At 48.7% G+C, this 24,151-nt stretch overlaps 9 protein-coding genes across 9 annotated transcripts; 7 read left to right on the top strand and 2 right to left on the bottom strand.

Moving 5' to 3' along the window:
* Positions 1 to 589: 589 nt before the first annotated feature.
* TbgDal_X17670 (26S proteasome regulatory subunit, putative) lies at positions 590 to 1,735 on the top strand (the record flags this gene model as incomplete). The annotated part of the gene is made up of 1 exon (XM_011780626.1): positions 590 to 1,735. One exon carries the CDS (start codon positions 590 to 592, stop codon positions 1,733 to 1,735), a length of 1,146 nt encoding a protein of 381 aa, XP_011778928.1.
* Positions 1,736 to 2,486: 751 nt separating this feature from the next.
* Positions 2,487 to 3,887, top strand: TbgDal_X17660 (hypothetical protein, conserved; the record flags this gene model as incomplete). Its single annotated transcript, XM_011780625.1, has 1 exon — positions 2,487 to 3,887. One exon carries the CDS (start codon positions 2,487 to 2,489, stop codon positions 3,885 to 3,887), a length of 1,401 nt encoding a protein of 466 aa, XP_011778927.1.
* Positions 3,888 to 4,799: 912 nt separating this feature from the next.
* TbgDal_X17650 (hypothetical protein, conserved) lies at positions 4,800 to 7,364 on the top strand (the record flags this gene model as incomplete). The annotated part of the gene is made up of 1 exon (XM_011780624.1): positions 4,800 to 7,364. One exon carries the CDS (start codon positions 4,800 to 4,802, stop codon positions 7,362 to 7,364), a length of 2,565 nt encoding a protein of 854 aa, XP_011778926.1.
* A 731-nt stretch (positions 7,365 to 8,095) lies between these two features.
* On the top strand, positions 8,096 to 9,109 carry TbgDal_X17640 (hypothetical protein, conserved; the record flags this gene model as incomplete). Its single annotated transcript, XM_011780623.1, has 1 exon — positions 8,096 to 9,109. One exon carries the CDS (start codon positions 8,096 to 8,098, stop codon positions 9,107 to 9,109), a length of 1,014 nt encoding a protein of 337 aa, XP_011778925.1.
* A 236-nt stretch (positions 9,110 to 9,345) lies between these two features.
* On the bottom strand, positions 9,346 to 9,672 carry TbgDal_X17630 (hypothetical protein, unlikely; the record flags this gene model as incomplete). Its single annotated transcript, XM_011780622.1, has 1 exon — positions 9,346 to 9,672. One exon carries the CDS (start codon positions 9,670 to 9,672, stop codon positions 9,346 to 9,348), a length of 327 nt encoding a protein of 108 aa, XP_011778924.1.
* A 1,060-nt stretch (positions 9,673 to 10,732) lies between these two features.
* TbgDal_X17620 (hypothetical protein, conserved) lies at positions 10,733 to 11,995 on the top strand (the record flags this gene model as incomplete). The annotated part of the gene is made up of 1 exon (XM_011780621.1): positions 10,733 to 11,995. One exon carries the CDS (start codon positions 10,733 to 10,735, stop codon positions 11,993 to 11,995), a length of 1,263 nt encoding a protein of 420 aa, XP_011778923.1.
* Positions 11,996 to 13,934: 1,939 nt separating this feature from the next.
* Positions 13,935 to 16,532, top strand: TbgDal_X17610 (hypothetical protein, conserved; the record flags this gene model as incomplete). The annotated part of the gene is made up of 1 exon (XM_011780620.1): positions 13,935 to 16,532. The coding sequence occupies one exon, from the start codon at positions 13,935 to 13,937 to the stop codon at positions 16,530 to 16,532; it is 2,598 nt and encodes an 865-aa protein (XP_011778922.1).
* A 1,074-nt stretch (positions 16,533 to 17,606) lies between these two features.
* On the bottom strand, positions 17,607 to 17,927 carry TbgDal_X17600 (hypothetical protein, unlikely; the record flags this gene model as incomplete). The annotated part of the gene is made up of 1 exon (XM_011780619.1): positions 17,607 to 17,927. One exon carries the CDS (start codon positions 17,925 to 17,927, stop codon positions 17,607 to 17,609), a length of 321 nt encoding a protein of 106 aa, XP_011778921.1.
* Positions 17,928 to 18,798: 871 nt separating this feature from the next.
* TbgDal_X17590 (hypothetical protein, conserved) lies at positions 18,799 to 23,889 on the top strand (the record flags this gene model as incomplete). The annotated part of the gene is made up of 1 exon (XM_011780618.1): positions 18,799 to 23,889. The coding sequence occupies one exon, from the start codon at positions 18,799 to 18,801 to the stop codon at positions 23,887 to 23,889; it is 5,091 nt and encodes a 1,696-aa protein (XP_011778920.1).
* Between the last annotated feature and the right edge of the window lie 262 nt (positions 23,890 to 24,151).

Here is a 24,151-nt window from a genome sequence, read left to right as displayed (position 1 = left end):
AAAAAAAAAAACCCCTCATCCATCCAAACAAGGGGTCCCTACTCCCCCCCCCCCCAAAAAATCTGAGGGGGTAAAAAAAGAGAAAATCGCAGGGGGTCTCACCGGGAACACTCTATTTATTTATTTTCTTTTCTTTCGACTGACTGCCCAATTTTGTTTGGTTTTTTTTGTTGGCTAATTACTGGCTGTACTTGGTGCTGTGTTGCTCAAAATTTTGTGTTTTTGCCTTCTGGTTTATCTATTTCTCTCCTCTCTTCTCCTTTTTTTATTATTATTTTTTGCTTGCGGATTTCCTCTCTTTGTCGACCCCCCTCCCCTCTCCCCCTCCTTCATTCATTCATTGCTACCGCTTCGATTGCGGAGTGTGGATCAATAGTAGGAGCCAGAGAGACGCATTAAAAAAAAAAAAAGAAGGAAGGAAGGGAGCGAGGGGAAAATAGTGATCAGAAGTTAGGTTAGTGAGGGAACAAAAGGAGAGCGGTGGACTTGCACTGTTCTTTTTGTGAGGACTGTGTTTCACTTTTAGTCGTCGTAGTCGTCATCGTTGTTGTTGTTATTTGGTTTCCCATATACTATACTCTTATAGCTAATGGCCAATGATGACCCCAAGGAACCGCAAACTGCGGTAGTCAATCCTGAAGTGGATCAACAGGACACATCCGTCAATGGGGACGACGGCGACGCGGAACGTGATGGTGGAAAAGATGTTCCGGTATTTACTCCTGCGGGGGCACGAGTAGAGGTTCACCCACTTGTTTTGCTCTCACTTGTCGACCACTACGCCCGTGTTAACGCAAAAGTGTCACAAAAGCGGCGTGTCGCTGGGCTTCTTCTCGGCCGTCACCTCAGCCACCCTGGTGGAATACAAGTGCTTGACATTAACAACAGTTTCGCTGTTCCGTTTGATGAGGACCCTCAGAATCCTGATGTCTGGTTTCTCGATACAAACTATGCAGAGGAAATGTTCCTAATGTTTCGTCGCGTACACCCCAAGGTGCGGATTGTTGGGTGGTATTCTGCAGGTCCCTCGTGCGCGGTGCAGCCGAATGACATGCTCTTGCACCTCCTTATTGCAGATCGCTTCTCGCTGAATCCGGTGTACTGCATTGTGAATACAGATCCTAACAACAAAGGTGTGCCCGTGCTGGCTTATACGACGGTGCATGGCCGAGACGGGGCGCGATCGTTGGAGTTTCGCAACATCCCCACACATCTCGGCGCGGAAGAGGCGGAGGAAATCGGTATTGAACATCTCTTGCGGGATCTTACCGACTCCACCATCACAACACTTTCCGCCCAGGTCCAGGAGCGTGAGCTTTCACTTGGCCACCTCGGTCGTGTTCTGCAGTCAATTGAGGAGTATCTTAATGACGTTGCAGAGGGTACCATGCCCATCTCAGAGGATGTTTTGAGTGTCTTGCAGGAAGTTATCAGCCTGCAGCCGCACATTTATCACTTGAAGACATCAACTGACATGGTGCGGCATGCAAATGATCAGGCGATTGCAATGTTCATCGCCGCCATTGGGCGATGTGTCTGCACTCTCTACGACGTTATTGCTAACCGACGGCGCATAGCTCGCGAAATACAGGAAGTGAGAGCGCGGCGGGAGCGGTCACTAAAGGAAAAGTTAGGAAACGAACAGCACAAGGCGAAGGAGGCCGCCACGGAGGAAAGTAGAAAAGAAGGTGCTGCGAAAAATAAGAATAACGGTGGAACTTCAGAAGGGAAGTAACTGAATATGGATGAAGGCTGGGTAATGCACGCAGGTGGTGTGGGTCATGGGTTCGCGTTTCCTTTACGCGCTGTGCATTTTGGCTGCACTTCGCTGCAACATGGGCGGTTTCCTCATATCTTTTTTTTCCTTTCGTGCTTGGCTACTCTGTGCCAAATCCGTTACCCTCTGTCTTCATTCTGTTTCTTCAAGGTAGAAGTCGATTTGCCGCTTCCTCCCTCTACAGCGCACGCTCCTTGAGCTTTTTTTCTTTCCCCCTTCCTGTAATTACTTCGCATATTTCATCTGTTTTTTTTCCCCCTCTTTCTTGTTATTTATTTTGTTTCTTTTCCTTTCGGGTCCAGTCTTTGGTCCTTTTTTATCATTTACTGGTGGGATAGCGGTACGATCAGTTCGCCGACCCTTCGTTACCATCGGCATTGTTTGGCAAAACATTTGTCCTTCGTACGCATTGTGTCTGCCGTTCGTGACTCGTGGCGGTGGTAACGCTGTCGAGGGGCTCACCGTGGCGCGAGGAGGGAAAAGGGCAAAAAAGGATCTGAAAAAAAAAAAGGAGACAAAGGCTGAATATATATATTTTAGAGTAGAAACAACATTTGAAAGTAGTGAACGAGTTTGGAGCGGGGAGAGAGAAATAGAGGAGAGAGAGGGTGGGGTGCGTGTGCATTGCTCACGTGGTGGAAGTTATTGAGGGAAAGGAGAGCGAAAAAGTAGGTTCCACAGAGCAGTATATATCTATATATATACACAAATGAGCGCGGACACTATTTGCCGTGACCACGCCGCACAAACTAGCCAGGATAGGCCGTGCCAGACGGGCTGCCCCGCCGGTTATATTGCTGGAGCTGCCACTCGAGTGGCCGGTGATGTGATTCCACCTTGTCACAATGGCCCACTCTACCGTGTTCCTTGTTGCTGTGAAGTGGCTCACGACGTTTGCCCTGCGACAGCTTCCGATCACAGTTGCTGCCACTGTTGTTTTGGATGCTCGCGTGATAATGTGCCATACCAACACCACCAGGGGCGGCCATACTCTGGAGGAGGGGTTGGTGTTCTCCCAGTGGCTCACGGGTCGCGGCTCTGTGCGTTTTGCGTGCCTGAAAGGGAGCAGCTGAGGGAGTATGAACATCATGAGAAGAGGCAGCGATATCTCGCAGTGCGGGCGGATCGGGAAAACCTTCTTCAAGCACTCGGTGGGAAGGTGGTGGGTACTCACGGCGAATCACGGGGGCATTACAAATCCAATATGACACACCTTATGCGCCACGCTCGCGGGACAATACACCAACAAGCTGCTATGGCTGAGCAACAGCGACGGAGACAAGAGCTTCGGCGCGAAGTTGAAGAACGACGGCGGGAGCTGGGAGGTCGCGGTTATCGGCAACTAGTGGGCCCCGTGGAAGACAGACGCACTTCCCGGGTTGTGGCGCGCCCCCGAAAGGAAACGCCGGCTTATTACTATACTCCTGTATCACACTGTGGGACTGGTCAAATGAGGCAACATTCTCTGGCGAGAAATACAGTAGCGCATGTGGCTCCGCGTGCGGAAGGGAAATGTGTAGCCGCGCACAAGGAAAGGCGCGCGGCGGCACCCCGTGTAACTAATAATGAGGACAACGTTCCTGAGAACACACAACCGCCGAAGAAGTCCAAGGCTACGGATGCACGGCCTGCTCAGGTAAGCCGGTCGACTTCCTTTATTAAAAAAGGGTCAGAACCCAACCAGCACCCTCAAGTAGTGTTGCAATGCTGTTGCCATGCTGTCTGCCGTTGCCGGCCTTGTAAGTGTTTTGCGCCGTGCCGCTGTAATAATAATGTACCTGCGAAGGACCCTGGGACGGCGCCCTCGGCCGTCGTTGCGAAAAGCGAAAAAGAGGAACCCTCGGCGGCGAAAACTCCCCGTCCCACAAATGAGTGTAAGAAAAGCGTCGCAAACTCACCTGTGGCTCGTAGTAGTAGCGTAAAACATGGCAGGAAAATCTTTATAACAGATCATGCTCACTCAGATAGGCGTTCTCAGGTCATTAATCGCTTAGAGGAAGATGGCTACTTGCGTCCGGTGCCACCTACGACACGCAGCCCAAGTGCACCACTGGCAGAGAAGGCGAAGAAATGGGAAACGACACGCAGCACAAGCGCTCACCATTTGTAATTACAGAAATTTAGATGGTGGGGTTCCATACTGTTTTCGGTGCCCTTAAAGATTCAAACACAACTTCCCTACTACATTAACAATTGAACATGAACGGGGGTATTGACCGTTCTGGTTCACTATTTGTATTTGTAAGTTGTTTTTTTCTTAATGTACTTTTGTTTCCTCTTTTTTTTTTTGCCTCAACGCAGAGTCATTTACTGTGACACGTGATCGCCGTTTCGGTGCCATGTACGTGTTTTTGTATGCACATGAGCACATTTGGTGGACAGTGTTTGCGATCCATTCTTTTCTTTTCCTTTCTTTGGTCATACATGCTGCTTGCTCGTGTGTATTACTACGGTCTACGAGTCGTGCCAATGTGTCCCTTTTCATCAGTTGTTCTTAGGTGAATCTTATTTTTCCTCTCTCTCTCTCTCTTCTCTTTACCTTTCGGGGGTTCTACCTTTTCGCATTTTGATGATGCACTTGTAAGAGAGTCACGTCAGTGCCGCTTATTGCATATTTGTTTCTTTTTTTTTTTTTAAAAAGAAATTATCACCCCGTGGGAGAATTTGGTTCCGTGGAGCGAAACCGCTGGGAAAAGAGCATTTAGGGGGGAGGAACAGGGAAAGGAAAAAGAAAAAAAAACCTGCCTACACGCGTGAGCTCACCAATACACGTACTCGGATACTTGAGGCTTATATTATCATCATTACTATTTAAATATATTCCCCGGCGTCACACCCCGTTGTGACATCGGGAGTGTGATATTGGCGGAAGGAAAAAAAAAAAAAGGCGAAAGCGGTTTGCTTGGAGTACTGTGAGGTTGAGAAGGCAGTAGAGGTTGGGATACGTGTACGAAGGGGTACAGGAAAGAGGAGGAGGAGGAGGATTATTAGTTGAACTCAAGTCGTTTATTTACGTGACATTATGGCTGCTTTCAGCGGGGAGACGGCTGTAAAGGGGATTCATCTCATCAACGATGACGGTGAGCTACTTCCAGAAGCTGACATTAACGACTTTCTCATTTCAGCTCTCGCCGGAAAGGGTTCCAGTGACATTTTGTACCGCACGGGCGTCAATTATCATGTGGTTGGTGTGTTTGGCGGGCAGAGCAGCGGTAAGTCAACGCTACTTAATTCGCTTTTCCAAACTGAGTTTATGACAATGGATGAGGCACATCACCGCGGACAGACAACAAAAGGGGCCTTTATGACTCGTGCCATTCTGGATGCACAAACTCACCGGAAGGAAAGAGAGGAAGGTGAAGGAGCAGACTTATTGAAAAGGGAGAAACCTCAACCCCTGTTTGTTTTGGACTTCGAAGGCACCGATGGTATTGAACGAGGCGAAGATCAGAACTTCGAGCGCCAACTTTCCCTCTTTGCGCTCAGTGTTGCCGATATTCTAATAATAAACATGTGGGCTGTCGATGTTGGTCGTTTCAATGCCGCTAATATGAACCTTCTTCGCACGGTATTCGAAGTGAATTTACAACTATTTTCCCACGGTAGTTATGTGAAGGAGGAAAAACCCACGCTTTTGGTTGTTTTACGTGATTTCACGGAGAATGACCCTGCCCCATCTTTTGAAACAGTTCGGAAGTCTTTCGATAAAATATGGGGCAACATTCAGAAGCCGGAGTCATTTACGGATGCGACCATTGATGTGGTGTTCGACTTGCGCTATCGGGTCCTCCCACATTACAAACTTCAACGCCCCGAGTTTGACAGTGCAGTCTCTGAGTTCCGCGAGTGGTTTGTATCACCTAAAAACTCGAACTTTCTCTTCAGTAACTGCAGCATGTTTCGCGGTGTCCCAGCCGATGGAATGCCATCATATCTCTCAAACTGCTGGAACGCTATCTGCTCGAGTAAGGACCTTGACATTCCTACGCAGCGTGATATGCTCGCAAGGCATCGGTGCGCGGATGCGAAGCATGCTGCTATCGAAGAATTCAAAGATGTTTGCGAGGAATATACGAAAAAGATACAACGCGGTGACGTGATTCCTCAGTTTACGCGTGCTTTGGAAGAGACTATAGAGAGGCTACTGAAAAACTTCTCCGACCAAACTAAGCTTTATAAGGTCAGTGTTGTGCACGAAACGGCAGAAGCGCTCGAGGAGGAACTGGGCGACATGGAACTTCATTTGCTCAAGCAGTACGCAAAAAGTATCGCTGTGACAGTTCTTGTGGCGTTGGATGGGGTAATTGGAAGTAGTGTGGACGAGGCCGCACGTTGGCTTCAAAATGAGGCCCGGTCTGTCTTGCTTTTGGAAGGCAAGGATAACAAAGGGGATAGAATAGATGGGGGTGGACTCGCGCAAGGCGTTCTGGACACTGCCGAGGGCCTCGTCGACAATAAGAGGTGCCGGCTGTTCGTGGAGGAGTTTTGGAAAAGGATTTGTTCATCTTTGCAGGGGGCGTTTGATATGCTGAATGGGCGTTCTAAATCCCATCAGGCCGCACTGTCATCCCTTTATGGAAAGTTTGCCACAGCTATCATGGATGACCAGGCAGTACGCGAGGGTGTGGCCCATGCGGCAATGGAGGGGGCCCAACACAAGCTACGCAATCGCTTTGTGGCGATGGCGGAAAATGCGGCGGAAACGGTTCACCAGGTGTTTGAACAAGCTCTCACTAGCAAGACGGATGGGACTGTGCGTTTTTTCCGAACCACTGATGGTCTCCTCGGTGCGGAGAAGCAAGCCCGCCAAGCAGGACTTGTGCTGTTGGGCTGCCTGCTGTACTACCGCCTAAAGCTTGTCCCTGTTGAAGTCGATGCTGGAGAAGTCGAGGGGGAAGGGACTACCCGTGCGTTACAGCGTCTAGTTCGTGATCGCTGCAGGTTCCAAGTACGTGATAATCGAACGGAGAAGAATTTTTTTCTTCACTTCACCAATATATCAGATGTCCCACGTTATCCATTGGATGCTCCCACGTCAGTGGTGGATTCTGGCGATACGACCGCTGATACCGTTAATGCAGACAACGTTCTTCTAAGCCACAATGCTCTGCAGCGCGCCTTCCATCTGTACAAACAAAAATCTGACTTCACACTGCAGATGCAGCTCCGTAATATTGAAAGTGGGAAACAAAGTTTACCACCATGGGTATTGCCGGTGATGCTGCTGTTGGGGTGGAATGAGTTGTACTATCTCCTCACCTCGCCCATTCTGCTCATAGCAATAATTGTCATTGCAGTGTTGTTCTTTAAGACCTTCCTCAAGTCGCAGTTGGAGGTGCTGGAGGAGAAATGCCCTGTGTGGTTAGTAGTGTCTGTAAAGGCTCTGCTTCAGCAAGCGCAGGCACTGCAAAATGCATACGCACCAACTGAAGCCGTAAGAGGAGGCGGGGGTGGAGCACAGTTTCGTGATCCGACGCAACCCACAAGTGTGAGCGGAGCATCTGCAGGGGTGAGTTCGGAGTCCTCTTCAGCTGCTTCACCTCGGCGCAGAGTTTGTAGGGAGAGCCGTGACAAGGGGGAGGACTAATAACCTTCTTGTTGAATGCCGCTGTGCTTCTGTGAATGAGGTGTGAGGGAAGGGATCATTGCCGTGAAGGGAGAGAAGTTAAGGGCGCGGAAAGGCAACAGAGGGATGTTTTTTCTTTTTTTTTTCGTTTGCGAAGCTCACTGCCGTGAATGGGACGGCAGGTACGCGACGATATTGCGGGGGATATGTAGTCTGTAAATGAACAAGCATTGGGTATGCAGAGCACAGTTTGTGTGTCATGCGCAGATACAAAAAGATGTTTAAAGATATGTAAAACCCCATATTTGATATTCTTATCTTCCTTTTGTTGGTGGTGGTGTTTCCCTGCGTTTGTAGGTAAACATCAACTTATTGTTTACAGCGTGCGCGCGAGTACTTTGAGAGGCAAGTTTTTGCCACTTCGGGAGTGCTGTGGGGTCATGAAAGTCGACTTTGTACTGTGCGAGGTCTAACCCACGAGCGCTGCGTGGGAACGTATGTAGTGGTGTCTCTCTCTATCTCTCTCACACATACACTTGAATGCAATTCTTTGCGGTTGCTAACCTTCTTTTTCACTGAATGTGGTTTGTACCTTCACTTTTTCCCCTTTACTTTGTTATTAATAATGACGTTATTACTATTCTGTAAGACAGCGGCCGTAACAATATTTTTTTTTTTTTAAAAAGAGGAAAGTAGTATAAACTAGAAGTGTTTGTAAAAGCAGTGACGCAAGGGAGAGAGAAACGTGCACGATGTCTGTCAAGTTGCCACACGTATCGGTGCAGTACCAGTCTCACCAACACTGCCAGTGTGACTTCTGCAATAGCCGCCGTAATCTAAATGCGAAAAAGAGTGCTCTCATGACAACTGTGAGTCACTTGAGGGAGCAGCAGGCGCTGCACAACTGCTGTTGCCAATGCCACGATTCCCTGTCGCAGCGTAATTATGACCGGAAGCCGCAGGAGCCTTCCTTTGAATTGGATGACCCTGAGCACCACCCGAATCAAACGGAGCTCAATGCAAAAATGGGCCGCAACGGTTTACAACACGGTGACGAATACACGATTCCCCCTGGTGTAAGAGCCGCACAACAGTGTCTGCTAAACGGCAGTAATGGCATGGCAAAAACTCGTGAGGAACAAGAAAAGGATGCGATGGATGACCTCGACCGTCTCGAGCGCCTTCTCGTACTTGAGCACAAATCCCGCGTAAAGGCAGCTGCAGATGCAGAGAACTTCGAAACTTTGAAGAGAACTGGAAAGGGGCCACGCCCGATACCATTCGATGCACCGGAAGAACAGGTGCGTGTGAAGAGTGCTACACCACCGCAGGGCACCATTGTGATGCCGGGTACGGTCCGTGAAGCGTACGATGCTGCCCACCGCTGCTCCGTCACACCCCCTCCACATTGCGAAGATTCGCACCGCCTGCAGCACGTCATTGAAAAAGTTCGTACGGTTGCTCGCGACCCCGCCAATCGGGATAACGCGGCGGCGCTAGGCGCTGTTCTGCATCGGCAGTGTGGAGCAGGCACTCCTCCAGTTTCTCGCGAAGGCGTTGCAACACCCCCGATTGAAGGGATGAAGACTATCGGAACTTTGAATACGTATGGTCCCCGTCCTGAAGGCGCTGGTGTGGTTTGGTGCCGTGGCCTGAATGCCGTGGTTGACGACGGCATTGGCACCTCAGCTGCGTTGGGCAACACGGACAACCGTGACCTATGGAAAGCAACACTCTTGAAGAATCAACCAACCACAACTAATTAGGAACTGGTGACATAACCCCCTTCTTGGAATCTAGCCCCATATTTCTATTGAATTTCATACTACTGGGGTTGAAGTAGTCGTGGAGTGAAAAAAGCTGGTTGTGTCGATGAGGGGTGGTTGTGGGCCCCGTGGGCTTTGTTTCACCCCTCTCCCCCCCCTCCGCCTGGTCGCTGCTCTCGTAGGTCATTGATGCCTCTGCGTGTCTCAGACGTCGAGTCGCTTTGTATTTTCGATGGTTAACTTGGCACCGTTTTTCTTTTTTGGTTCTTTATGTATTCGTATTTTTGGTGTTGCTGGTGAGTTGTTTTCCGTTTTGGTTTACCCTCTTCTTTACTGTGTAAATGCAGTGATGGGGGCGATATACATGTATATAGGATCTCTGTGCGATTAGTCCCTTCTGTGGAACTTTTCCATTGGCCCTCCTTTTGGCTTGCTGGTGTGCGGGTGGGAGAGAAAGTTGCTGTTTCCTTTTGTTTATGCTCGGGTCTTAACTTGTTTTTTTCCCAATTCGCGCAAATTAGTTGCTTTTTAAAAAAATATATATTTCCTTTTAAATCTCGCATTAGACTGCTTGCGTATATATATGTGTGTGTGCATGCTTATACCAATGGGAGTATACCTGTGGTTAGCTGCAGGCGGTATAACCGCTTAAACGCCATGTGGAGTGCCGAAGGAGGGAAAGAAAGAGCAAGAAGAGACGGAAAGAAACGAATATGAGGGAAAGGCAGCACGCAATTGTGCGCGTAATTACGAGTGTGAGTTAGATGCGTACACGTACACGCACAAGGAGGGGAGCAAAAACAAACTGAACGAGCAAACGAGCCGAGCAATACGAGCAAAAGAGGTAAATAATGGAAACAACGAGAGGTGAGGTGGGGGATGTACACGAGGTGGTTGGTGATGGGGTTCGTGCACTTTTCCCCTTTTTATATTTTCGTTCACCAACGCAATGTCTACAAGGATGATAATGGTCGTTCCACATCGTGTGAGTTGTAACGCCACGTGGTAACGCAACAGGATTGAGTCCGTTTTTATTCTTGCCATCTCATTCTGTCACAAGATGTATTGTATCCACCCTTAGAGTCAAAGAGCAAAGGAGAGTTGCATGTAACAAATCACCACTCTCCTCACTTCCTTCTCTCTTCATCAATCACACGCACACACAGACGCATCTAAACACATCTCTATGTGTTGGTGCATACGCATGGATGTAGACTTCAAGTGTTTCGCCATCCCCGTCCTTTTTTTTTGTGTATTTTGTGGGTGTATGATTGTAACACTGGTACCGTTGCGTGTGCGTGTGTGCGTGCGTGCGTGTTTAAAGTGTTGTCTACATCTCCTCAAGAGGCATGAGGATTTGATTTGGCGCCCTCTAACAACTTCACTTCTGCCACTTGAAAAATAATGAACACACACAAATGTATATATATATATATATATATATATATATTCATATTCTTATCTATTCCCCTTTTACCTCTCATAACGACCGGTGCTCGCAGCAGTGCGCCTGGTAATATCCTTTTTTGCTTTAGATATTGCGGAAGGTTCAAGAGAAAAGAGTCAAGGTTCCTATTCCTTGTTTTGCATTTCATCAAATAAAAGAGTGAGAACACAGTGGGGATGCTCCGTGAGCAGTGCAAAGACTTCTGCCGCTGCTCCTATTGTGAGAAGAAGCGCTCATTCAATGGTACGCAGCCCTTTAATATCACGCTCCCACACTCTAACTGCCACACCAAAGATGAGCTTTACGTGAAAGCCCTAAATGACACCTTGCGTGGGAAAAGCCTAAAGGCAAGCATGAAGAATTCGTACAAATTTGAGCCCGATGAAATGCTGCTGTCAACACGGGGTAACATGGCCCGTGCCGCTCTAACAGTACCAGTCCGCCGCCGTGACCGCCTACAGGAGCTGCTGATACTCGAAAATAGGGAGCGGCTGCGCACAGAGCAGGAGCTCCGTCGAGAGCGGTTGCGTTCCGGCCTCACACTTCCAGATGAAGATGTTCGGCTGCATGATCAATCTGTGGGGACTGATGGGCAAGAGCTTGTGGTGGAAGGAAAATCCGCCTCTGCGGAGCAGCAGCCAGTGTGCTCGGCTGATGAAGACTTACGGGAGGCATTGCAAACAATAAAGAATGTGACAGACGGACACAAGGCGTCTGGTGGGCCTCGGCCACTTTCGGTAAGACACATCGAGATGTTGAGGGAACTTGTGCGAAAGCAGGACAAGAAGACGAAGAAGATGGTCGCTGAATGCCCCGAGGACGAACACTTATGCGGTCACTGTTTTGCCGTGAATGCGCAGGGTAAACATGAGTGCCAAGTGCCTCCAGCTGATGTACTACGTGATTCGTTGCTCCCCAGCGTCAGGGGCAAGCAACAGCGCTTCAATTTCAGTTCGCACCCTTACGGATCTGGTGTCGTATGGCTCCCACTCAACACTGCAGGGGATCGCACGGCGTTGAAGGAGGGAACAAGTCAAGCAAGTGGTGTCTTGAAGGACAGTTACGCGAACAGCAACGCAGGAGCTCAGGGGAATGTTGAGGATGTTGACGCGTTTGATGCTCAGGATGCCAGAAGCGACCGTACAAATGGCAGTGGTTCTACGGGATCCGGAGAAGCAGCAGCAGGAGAGCCTAACGCTCAGAAGGGTGGGACCCCACCATCCACAAACAAGGCAGATGAGTCTGGAAAACAAACGAAGGAGGATGAAAGTGCCGCACTCAAGAGCGGCACGGCGTTGTGGCGCACGACCAATCAGGAGACGAGCATGCAAATGAACCGTTACCTTGAGTTCAAGAAGCTTCACGATGCAGCTGCGCAGGTATACGCAGAGAGTGCCGTTAGACGGCCTGCAAGCACCCTTCCCGCAGCAGCTAATTAGGAGTTGTGCATGTTCTGATATGTGCTTAGTTGTGAATTGTATCGATTACATACATACACAGTGCACATCAATATGTAAAGTATACCTGTGTCAGTCACCACTTTTGCTGAGTCGCTCATGATGTTATTGGGGTGCTGGAGCGGACTCACTTGTTGTGGTTGCGCTGCATGATCTGTACGGCATGTTAAATTGAAGAAAAAAATTATAGGAGAAATGACAAGACAAAAAAAACCAAAGAGAAAAAAGAAAAAAAAGCGAAGTAACCAACAAAGCGGGAGCTAGCGGATACGTAAATTTGATGTAGCTCTCTGCCGTATATATGTGTACGTTCAAGTGTGTTAGAGTTGGTTAAATTGGCAGGGTAGAAGAATTAAAACGGTTCTCACATGAATTATGTTCACTGTGTATTTGTATGCACGATCTCCTCCATGATGTTCATTCTTGTACACTTTTTCTACGGTGATGACAACATTCTGTCTCGTTTCCTTCGCCCCATCCCTCCTCTACGCCTTTCTAACACGCATGAAATTAATAATAACATTATTAACTGTCATCATTTGTTACTTTTTCTCTTTTTTTTTGCTTCATTTCTTTTGCCATAAGCGTCACTAACTTATCTGGCAGCAAATTCGCCATCAAAATGCTGCTACAGATGGCCCCACCTTTCTTCTTTATCGATTCGTTATGATGAATGGAGGGAACACATACTTAAAGAGCCACACGAAGGAAAAGGAAACAAGAAATATATATATATATAAATATAAGCATATATGTATTAATATATGTATTTTTTTTTCTTGAGAAGAGAGGGAAAAATAAGAAAAAAAAAGGATTACTTTGCTCCCATGGGTTTGATTTGTTCACGTTGTATTGACTAGCTATCATATATGGAATGAGACAGGAGTGAAGCAAGTCCATTGTGTGTGCAGTAGTTGCTGCCTTCCTTAGCTGAAGGAACTTGGCCTTTTTCTTTTCACCCACTCTTTTTTTTCTTTTTTTCATTTACTTAGGGGATTTCTTTTTTTTTTTTTGTTGTTGTTGTTATTGTTTGGGGAGGGGGGATTGTTTACACTGATGTATATGTGATGGTGGAGGGAAGGGGAAAGTAAAAGGGATCTATGACCTCAGAAAAAGACTGCAGCGCAATCAGCCGGGGGACAAAAAAAAACAGTGAATGTGAGATTGCCTTTTTCGTTTGTGTGTGGGGCGCTTGTTTAATTAGTGGATAGCCCAAACACCTATTAGATGAGGAAAAGTTACATAAACTTCCCCGTGCCCTGTGCCCTTCTTTTTTTTTTTCCTCCTTTTAATTTCCTCCGTTGCATCCACCACCTGCGCGTTGCCCCCCGTAAACTCCGAGATATTGAATAAAAGGAGTGTGCGTGTGTTTTGGGGAGAAGGGGAAAGGGAGAGGATGCACACACACACACACACACAAAAAGGAATGTTGTCAGGCAAAGTGTTGTTTACAAAGATGTATTTATCCTGTTAGTTTGCATGTTTGGGTTTAACGTTGTTTTGTATGAAGAACACCTAGAGAGAAGAAAGGTGTGCAAATGTACACCAATTAACAAATCAGTGGGGGTGAGCAGAAGAGAAGTACGACAGGGAACCTGCGCTTTATGTTGTGTGCCATTTCTTGTAATAGTGAAGTTAATTTTGGAAACTGTGTTAGTATTTACGCAACAGAATGTTTTTACTGCTGCACCACACTGCACATGGCTTCCTCCTCTCCTACCCATTGTTTTATCTGCTATCTTAAAGGATAGAGTTACCTCTTCATCCGCTATCAGTTACTATATTGTGGACGAATTGTTGACGACACGGGAAGGAGATCAGCAAGAATACTGGTGTACACATATATACATAAAAAAATATACGAGTGTATTGGTGACTCTGTGTGTAACTGAGAACCATTTTTTTTTTTCCTCCGGGTTATATGGCCATTAAACCAAAGCGTATTGACCCTGAACGTGCCCGTCGTGCCGCTCGCGGCCAATGGGGGGTGACGAGTGCGCGAAGCGGCACCAACCCTTCAAAGAAGCCGACGGTGGGAAGCGCGCGGTCAATCAGTAGTGACAGTGCCACGAGTAGCGGTAGCAGTGATGACAGTGGATCAAATGAAAGAAATCCCTCGCACTGGCGGGGAGTTCGGCCTCGGAACGCGAACGCCTGTAAGGACAACGTCAGTAACGCGTCGTTGACCTCCTCGCAAATTCCCAAAAGTGATGCCGAGTCGTCTACAAGTGATCCGGAGCTTTACCGTGTCGCACGTCAGCGTACTGTACAGCTGCTGTTTCCGCGGAGTGAGATTGCTGGCACCGGGAAGCCGGACAATAACCGAGAGAAATCCCATACAGAAAATGAAGGAAGAGGTGCGGTGGGTTCGGCACCTTTGTTGGGAATGGCCCAGTTGTCTGTACCTCAGCAGGTCGGCGGTACCCATGGCGCAGCGAGTCCCAAGTACGCACTACACCATCGAGACGATGTCACAAGCTGTAGTATAAACAGCACTAAGGATCAAAGTAATACCGGATGTGACTCCAGCGGTAGAAGTTCTCCCCTAGCATCTGTTGAAACTCCTCTCGCTGTGAGGGAGGCGCTGCAAGGGTTAGGAGCATCAGAAGGAAGTCAAACAGGGCGTGAATTTGACCGCCTTCTTGAGATATTTGCCGAGGAATCAAAAGTCGGTGAGAAGCGGAAGGAGTATCAATCGTTATCATCCGTGGACCACCTACCCATCGATGGCAGTGACAATCAAAGTCAACCGGAAACGGCACGCAGGATGTTTGCTCAACCTCCACGCACATTTTCTGAATTGCAAGAGCGGGTGCTTCTAAGCTTGTACGATGCATACCAGGAGGGAGACGGTGCCGAAGGCGACGGTGATGCTGGTGCATCCACCGCATCTAACAAATACTTTATCGCAACGGACCACATGAGTGAAGCCTTTACACTGGCGGCTTTGGGTGCCTACAAGGACACCTCAATCCCCGCGATACACGCGAGCTTATCAACCACAAGCTTCCCCAGCACCGCCGACCCTGGAGTTAGCTTAGCGAGTGCACCCTGCACGTTTGGTGCGCCCCTTACGCTTATGGATGTTGTAACTGCGGAACGGGCTCGGCACAACGCAAGATCAGCCCTTGAGCGGCAACAGGAAGAGGGAATTTCCCCCTCTCACCGCCCCGGGTTGGAGGCTTTATTCACCGCGGACGGTGACTTGCTTGCCACTGCGGCGGAGCAGGCCCTTGATCGTTTCCATATGAGCGTGCGTGTATTGGAACGGGCGGCGTCAAACCGCAAAGTTGTTGACGAACTGGGTAACTTTTTGTTCGAGCACCACAAACTGTTTCTGCAGGGGGGTGGCAGTGGAGGCGCGAGTAGTTCGATCCGCGAGTATCCTCACGAGGCGTTTTCCGTCTACGAGCGGTACAGCAGCTGTGTCAGTAACTTCCTTCTCCAGTTGCTCAGGAGGCAAGTACCGAGCTTCAGCATGGAGGAATTTGTTTTAACGCTTTACGATGTTGATCTTGCGGGCAGCAGTACTGGTGAATACCCTGAGGGTGGGAGTGACGGCTCACGTGACGCACACCAAACACATTGTCGGTCAATAGACGTGTTATCATATCCTGCGTGGCGGCTTCTCCAATCCATTTCGTCTTTTGATGGGTTCAGCAGTTTCATGGATGACTTCATTGCTGAAGTTTATGGTGTCGGGGTAGTTACGGGTCCTGACGATGGTAAAGCTGATGGCCACGAGCCAAGAAACGGCACGAGCGCTGAGGTGAGGGCCTTTCATAAACAGGTTTCCAGTGATGTCGTTGTAGCGGCGGGAGCCCGTGGAATCCGTGCCCTTCTCGCAAGGTCAGACGAGACTGCGGGCCGTCCACTGGAGGTACATCGTAGTGAAACTGGTGCCAGCGATAATGATCCCAACCTCTTCACTCGTAATACATTTGCTGCCACCAAGCGATCTCAGGGAACCACGCCCCAGGCACTGAAAAGGGATATTGTGCGGTCTGATACCGTTCCAGTCGCTAGTGGTACACGCCCCAGTGCTTCGGTTTCACTGTCCGGTTCAACATTCCTACCAACAACTCCGGCAACACCCCCCACTTGTTGTGCAAACCCGCAACGCAGCAGCGCCAGCTCGGTACAGTCCTTTCCACGGCTCCACAGACGTCGACCAGATGCCGTTCCCGGGCGAGTGTTGCCGCCCCTTGACCATACGAGCGAAAGGGAGGAGATGTCGATGACGGATCAATCAAGGGAAGAAGAGATGGAACAAAACGGAAATGAATCATTGAGATCCATCAAAAGTGAAATGAAGCCGTCTCTAACACCTCCTTGTAAGCTTACCGTTGGTTCCGCAACAGGGGTAGGCGGACGGAGTGGTAGAGGTTCGGGTTCCAACCCCAAAGTTGCTAGTGTCAACCGCAGGAACCGCAGTTTCACGCAAGGTGTACGCGAAGTCAATGAAAACGTAACGACTCCGCCAGTGAAATCGAGGAGTCTCACGCGTAAGAAGTTGTAAGCTACATGATGAGAGGAGTGTTAATCCGACCATAACTTTTCGGCCAGCAATTGGCTCTCTTGGCGGTGTGATTTTGTTTTTTTTTCCTCCAGTAGTTCGTGTACTGGAAGCTACTATCATTATTATATATTTTACAGGGTGCATGAGGTCTGTTCGACAAGAGGACAGCGGAAAGGAGGGGGGACGTCCCATGAAGGATTGATTATCACTAATAGGATTGGTAGATGAGATTAAGAAACTGGGGTGTTCTAGGTGCTTGTGATATAAATAAATATTTATTTATGTGTGTCCGTGTTTGCGGGGGAGGGCTGAGGCGCTGTTCAACCGTCACGCTGCTGTTCTTTCTCGGACTTATCCGTTATACCTTTGTTCCTATTTTAGTTTTAGTTTTGTTTTTTCTTTATATCTCGCTGCAGTGGCCTTAAGGAGAAGCCTTCGAGACCGGGTTACCTGAATCCGCTAGAACTATCACGGTTTTCAGTGCCCTCATACTTTTGTCAGTTTTTTGTGACATGAAAAGCAAATAGCGCTAGAAACGCCATGAAGGCGAAGTGACTTGGCATCGCTTTCTTCATTTGTTTGCGCTATGTGACAAAAGCGAACAGTGCGTGTTCTAGTGTTTCCGTTTTCTCCATTTTTTTAATCTTCGCTTTTGTTATTCCAATTCTCTAATCCCGTTATCACCTTTTTTTTTTCGAAACGCGAGTTATCCCATAGACTTAGTATACAAGGTTTCGTTACTATATTAATTTTTTTTCCCGTGGAGTTGTCATTTCTAACTTGGTGCAACTTCGTTTGATCGTGTACGGCTGCGTGTGTGTGTGTGTGTGTTGTAGGTACGAGTCCCACTTCAGTGTATGGGTGCTCGTGATATCTTCCCCCTGTCTTTTTGCTTTTTTTTTCTTCTGTTTTAACTTTCGTATCGTTTGCGTTTTTTTTTTTACCACGCGCGCTCCCCCTCTTTTTCCCCCTATCTTTTGTTTTCCCTTTGTTTTTTTAAATCCTTTCTCCGCTTACTGCAATAAAAATAAACTAAATTCTTTCTGTATGTCTGACCGATTATGTGTTGGCTGTTTAGGCCTCCGTGGTACAAGGGAGAGAGAAGTGTTCCTGCGCATTACTTCCTTTTTCCTCTTTTTTCCTCTTTTTTTCCCCTTTCCCTTCATCCTTTTTATATATAATTGGCATGGAAAGTAACTTTACATGCGATATTGACCATGTATGACGAAGGCAGATAAGGCAAACTGTGAAATGTAACCTGTATGACTTGGCTTGTAAATTGCAAACGCATGTTGCGGCACGTTGACTGTGACCACTTGTCACTGTTATTATAACTGGGGAACAACCCGTTAGGCTCGGGTTCATCTGTACACTAAATGTGATTTCCCCTTGCATTTGTGCAACGAACAGGTTTGTAGCATCCAGAAGTCACTCCGGAGAGGCTATGGGGTTTCTCAACCTTTCCCTTTCTTCCTTCCCTTCTTTCTCTCTATTCCCTTTTTCTCCGTTACATTCCGGTTGGTTTGCTCACATACAAAAATCATATATATATTTCTTTTTTTATTTACATTGTGTAGATGCCGCACACCTGTGCCCGTCGTGGCTGCAGGTCGGGATAAAAAGAAGGGAAATTCTATCGTTGTGAGAGAAGACTATATGTGTACATATCCATGTTTTACCCCTGTCCGTATTTTAGAAGCCACGCGAATCTCTTGTAATTAAGCTTGTGATAGTGTGTAATCGTGAACTTCAAGCATGTACACACTCATATGTTTATAGATAGAAATATATATGAAGAGGGACGCAAATAAGCTGCAGCGCAGCGTTGTATCGTGTAGTGTTCTTTACACACAACTTCTTCGGAAGCGGTGATCTAAGAATTTGCTGAAGTGTGGTCTACTTGTGTTTTCTTTGCAGTAATGGCGTTTATTCTTATCCTTTTTTTTTTGTTCCTTGGGGACTTGTGGGTGGTGTGAAGTTACGAGGGGGGAAGCTTAAGAGCAAAGAAAAGGGGGAAAAAAGAAGCAAGCGGAAGCAAGACAACTTATCACAAACCCAGCAATTCACAACAAGCAGGCTGTGAGCGTGCATATTCTCTGCTGTTGCCCATCTGTACGTGCACTGAGAGATAGCAGGGCCTTTTGCTGGTTGGAACCCAAAAGGGGTGTAGGGAAAGAAATTGTAAAAAGAAAAAAAACAAGGGGAATAAAATAAACAAAAGGGAAGAAGAAAGAAAAGATTAAGACAGTCAAAGGCGGAGGTTGACATGTCTCTGTACTTCGTGAATAACATAGCGAGTCGTGGCGCCGTCTCAGCAACTCACGTTGTGGCCCATCCCCAGTTGCCACTTGTTGCTTCCGTATGGACAAACCCGCTGCATGTGTTGGTAACAGACTCGGAGGGTGAAAGCGTTGCCGACCACACGCCCAAGCCGCAAAGTCAGTCGGATGGTACAAAGGCAACTGATGATGTGACTTGCTTGGCATGGCACCCAGCCCGGCCAGTTTTGGCAATTGGGACGAGAAGTGGGAAGTTGCTCGTTTGGACACTTCCACCCACGAAACCCACGGATGCAAACTTCACATTACACCCACCGGTAGATGTAGAAAGCGCCCGGGTGCAGCACGTCAACGGCTCCGTGACAGCGTGTGAATGGTCCGGTTCCGGCGCGTACCTGGTGACGGCGGCCGATTCAAAGCGTGCGGTTATGTGGGTATTCGATAGCGGCGCCACAGCTGCTGAAGGCGAAGCTGATTCGGCAGGGAAACCAGCTCCGCACTCGACAGTGGCCCCACAGTGGTCTGTTACTACGGACGAAACCGTAACACATGCCATGCGTGTGGCGACACCGACTGTGGTGGCACGGGAGCGATCGCAGCGCCAGCAGCGGAAACCTGCAGCCGAGGGGGAAAACGCTGAGGGCTCGACAACAGCAAATCCCCAGGCAGCTGGACTTGATGACGGTGAAAGCGAGTGCGTGTTCATACTTGCGTCCAGCAAGGGAAAGACCATTTTTGGACTCAGCGAGGAACAGAAGCTGTTTCCTCTCGCTACCATGGAAGAAACTGCAGCCGCAGTTTTATATGACCCGGTAGAGCGCTATCTTGTTGCTCTCAGTTTGACGCACATGTTGACTGTGTACCGTGTTACCCCCACCATTGTTGCGGAATTAGTGATGAGGCGCAAGCTCTCCATACCGGTTCCTGGCGCCTCATCCAATCGGAACCCGTTAGCGATGGAATGGGTTTCTGCCGGTGTACTCGTGTTTGGATGTGGGGATGACCGGGTGCGTTTTTTCAATGTGCAAAGTGATAGAATGTACGTTGTAATGCATCCATTGGCTCCATCAGCGCACGTCGTACACATTGCGACGTTGACGAAAAAGGGACTCCTCGTGATGGCAACGGCTGAGGGATCAGTTGCCGTATTCCAGAAACCTTCCTTTGTTTGCCAGGGGAGTAGCAGCCCGTACGATGCCATGGGAGTGAGTGCGTTTGACGTAGGAATGAGAAGTGGTTCCGCAGCTTCCTCCAATGCGTTCAACAAAGGTACAGAGAAAGCGGGTGCTTTCGAGAGCAATGGCGACCCAGCTGCTGAGTGGGAACTGCTGACGGTTGTCAAGGTAGAGGACCGTGTGGAGCGACTCTGTTTCAGTGGAAATAACTACATATATGTTACGCTTTCCAACGGAAAACTTCAGATGCTACGGGAAACAGTTCGGAAACGCGCATGGGATGGTGTTGCTGCTGCTACACAAATTTCGATGGAGGTGGCGGTGGTTGAAAGTGTTACCGGCTGCCAATGCTTACTAAAGAGCAGCAGCAAGATATACGGTGTGTCCATCGCCTTTCCTATCATCGGCCTTTGGAACGGATATCAAATTGACCTATACACCGTCAACGAGGCTACCTCTACGGCGACACTGACTAGCTCCGTTCCATCCAAGAACCCGGCATTCGCTATTCACCAGTCTGGAATCTTTTACGTGAGGGACACCCATCGGATTGTGTTCTCCAGTTTCCAAATGATTATGATAGGGCAGATTGCATTTACGGAGGCTGAGGGTGTACCAACATTAGTTGATGTGATGTCAGATGTTGTCGTGGCGCTATCGTCTGAGAATGCAATGCGGTTAGCCATTGTGAACAGTAATGAGGTGACGCCCTTGGGTCCTCCTCGGCTCCTTCCGAAGCTTGGAAATGATTTGGTTGTGACAAGTATCAAAGTTAATGCTGAAGGTCGCCGTGTGGCCTTAATGGCTCGGTGCGTCTCAAACGACCAGCCGGACACTCGTGTTTGGGTGTATGATGCTGATACCGATCTGATGTTTTCGTATGATTTCATGGAACGGATGGAAATTCCACATGCTGTATACTGGAACACTCCTGAGCCGAATGGCAACTCCCTTGGCGAGCCCGGATACCTTTTACTGGCCTGCGAAACGCATCAGTTGAAGGGCGTTTCCCAGCCTGATGAACAAAAACCCACGGGACCTCAAGGGAACGTCGATGGCAGGGACACTTGTAGCCCACCAGAACACAGGGAAAGCGGTGTGCGTTCTCCGAAAAGGACAGCTCAACCGACCGAATCTAAGAGCAAAGAGGCAACTAATGGCGCGATGCCTGATCTGGAGAACTTTGCGGAAGCAAAAGGCAAATCGGCCGCTGAGGACGCTGAAAATGGCTTCAGCGCAGTGAACCCACTTGCCCACCGCTCGCACAACCTTGTAACACTTTTCGCAACCAACAGAGGTCTTGTGGTGCACAACTCCGTGGAACTGAAGCGATATCACATATGTCTGGTTGGCCTAACGATCCCTGACTTCTTACTTACTTCGGTTCGCATTAACGGCGACCCTGGCAATCCGGAGGACTACATGATTGAACAGAAGCGGCTTCGGGACTTTGAGGGATTGAAGACTGAAAAGGACGCGGCAGTGTTGGAGGCTCTCATGAAATTTAGCTATTACTCAACAGTCGGGAATATGGATGAGGCCTACCGATGTGTTAAGACGATAAAGACTGCCACCGTTTGGCAGAGCCTCGCAAAGATGTGCGTTGCCTCCGGTCGATTGGACGTTGCTAGTGTTTGCTTGGCGCAAATGCAAGATGGTGTTGCTGCAAGCGCCCTTCGTGTTGCTCGAACGAACTACCCTGGTGAAAAGGAGGTACAGGTTGCCACACTTGCTTGCAGCCTCGGTCTTGTGAGGGAATGTGAGGAACTACTGCGAAAAGCAAAACGGTTCGACTTGATTACCGATCTCTTCATTGCTTGTGGAAAGTTTGAGCAGGCGCAACGTCACGCACGTGAGCACGACCGCATTCGCGTGTACCCAGTCGCGTACAAGTACGCCCAGTTTATGGAGTCCTTCTCCAACTTTGATGCGGCGGTGATGTGGTATTGCAATGCAAGGTGCCTTGACACGGACGTTGTACGTTTGTACTTCCAGAACGGTCGCCTCTCTGATCTCCGTCTTTTGGTGACACCGCCTGAGAAGAAGAGAGAATCGGCGGAGGTTGCAACGGTTGACAAAGCCAGGTCAAACGCGGAGGCAGAAGCGCCAGCGAATCCCGCCAGCAGTCTCACCGACCCAAAAAGTGTTGGTATTGCAGGTGACGGAGAGGTACGAGCGGCAAGCGCCGGGGGAAATCCGAAAAGCGATGATAGAGGTCATGACGACAACCAAGTGCAGCCCATCTTGCAGAAGCTCTTTGCGCACAACCCTGAGCTCCTGCATTGGTGGGCGCGGCAGGCTGAGCGTCGAAAGAAATTCAGCGAGGCAACGAACTTTTACACTCTCGCTGGGGATGTCTTCAACACCGTGCGACTCCTTTTCAACGAGTCACCACCAAAAACACAGGAGGCCATTGATATTGTAGACAATGAGATTAAAAAGAGGCGCAGCGAAGCTGAGAGTTCCAGGACCCCGCTGATGCAGTCATCGCCAAATCAATCCATCGAACCAGTTGGTGCAGCGTACTTTGTTGGCAAGCACTACGAACGTAACGGTGACGTAACATCTGCGCTGAAATATTATCAACACGCTGGTGCGTGGCGGGCAGCTGCCAAAGTGGCCAAGTCGCACGAGCGGCACAGCGAGTTGTTAACGATTGCTCAAAACAGTGAGGACACGCATCTAATGCTTGACTGTGCCGCATTCCTTGAACATAACGGTGTGTACGAAATGTCAGTGGATCTGTATCATCGTATAGGAGACATACAAAAGGCGATCGACGTGTGCATTAAGGGGAAACAGTATGACGCTATGCACCGTATAAGCTCTACTCTCAACGCCGAAAAGGATGCAGAGGTTTTTCTTCAAATGGCTTCTCACTTTGTAGAGAGTGGCCACTACACCAAAGCAGCAGAAATGTATATTTTTGCGAGAGAATACCCCTCTGCGCTCACTCTTTGTGTGGAGCGTGGTGTTGGCCTCACCGACGAAATGGCTGATGCCATCACCGCTGAAGCGAAGAGGCGCCAGCTTTCGGATGATCAAAAGACTGAATTGGAGCGGCAGATCGCTAGTATTGCGAGGGATCAGGGCAACTGGAACCTTGCGTGCAGAAAATATACGCAATTAGGGGAGCGGGTGAAGGCCATGAAAATGCTTATGCGCGGCGGTGACGTAAAGAAGGTTATTTTCTTCGCGAACCACTCACGAAGTACGGAGATCTACACTCTCGCCGGTAATTTCCTGCAGTCACAGAACTGGCACACCGACGCAAACATTCACAAACATATTGTGCTGTTTTATACGCGTTCAAAAGCGTTCACAAACCTCATTTCTTATATAGACTCGTACGCCCAGTTGCAAATCGATGAAAACCGGAACTACTACGATGCATGGTGTGCCTTGGATGAGTGTATTGGTCAAGTGGAGCGTAACCGAGATGCGATGTGTGATGTTAACATTACAGGAAAGATGGAGGGGTTGCGCGTCCGCCGTGATATCGTGGCACAGGCGGTAAAAGCGGTGAAACTTCTTGCTGACAGCGGCAAGGGAGAGGAGCAGGCGAAGGAATTCATTGCAGTCTGCTCTGATCTTGTTAAGCGAAGCCGACCGAGCCACAAGGACCATGCGGACATAACATCTTCCATTCGCATTGGTGACATCTTCGCCTTGCTAGTAAGGCACTATCATGAGAACATGAAGGCGTCAACGGATGCGATGCGAGTCATTGATAGTATGGTAAAGCACGGCGCAGAACCGCAGTTCTTCGTCGAACGTGATCTTCTTGAGTCAGTGTGTAAAAGCAATGGAAGGAGGTTATCAGAATTTGTCAGCGGTGACAACATCACCGATAATACAAAGGACGACGGTGTTAAAGGAGGTCGTCAGATGGAGGGCATCTAAGGATGTACTATAGAGGAGGAGGGTATTGTGGGAAGGGCGGTGGTATGGCGCAAAAGAAACGAAGGAATATAGACAAATAATTACTAAAATACAAAGCGTCACAAAGTTTGTGGACATATTTTTCCGGGGAAGAAGGGAGTGTTAGGGGCCGAGGCAATTTTTCCTGTGCGCTCAACGGCACCCTTCGTTTGCTCGTCTGTTCGTTTGTTGTTGTTGTTGTTTTTAATTATCCCGCTGTCCCTTTCCTTGTTTGGTGTTATTG

This window comes from Trypanosoma brucei, chromosome 10, assembly GCF_000210295.1.
Source record: "Trypanosoma brucei gambiense DAL972 chromosome 10, complete sequence".
Classification (NCBI taxonomy): domain Eukaryota; phylum Euglenozoa; class Kinetoplastea; order Trypanosomatida; family Trypanosomatidae; genus Trypanosoma; species Trypanosoma brucei.
Note: the sequence above shows the minus strand (reverse complement) of the source record. Positions and strands in the feature narration are given on the sequence as shown.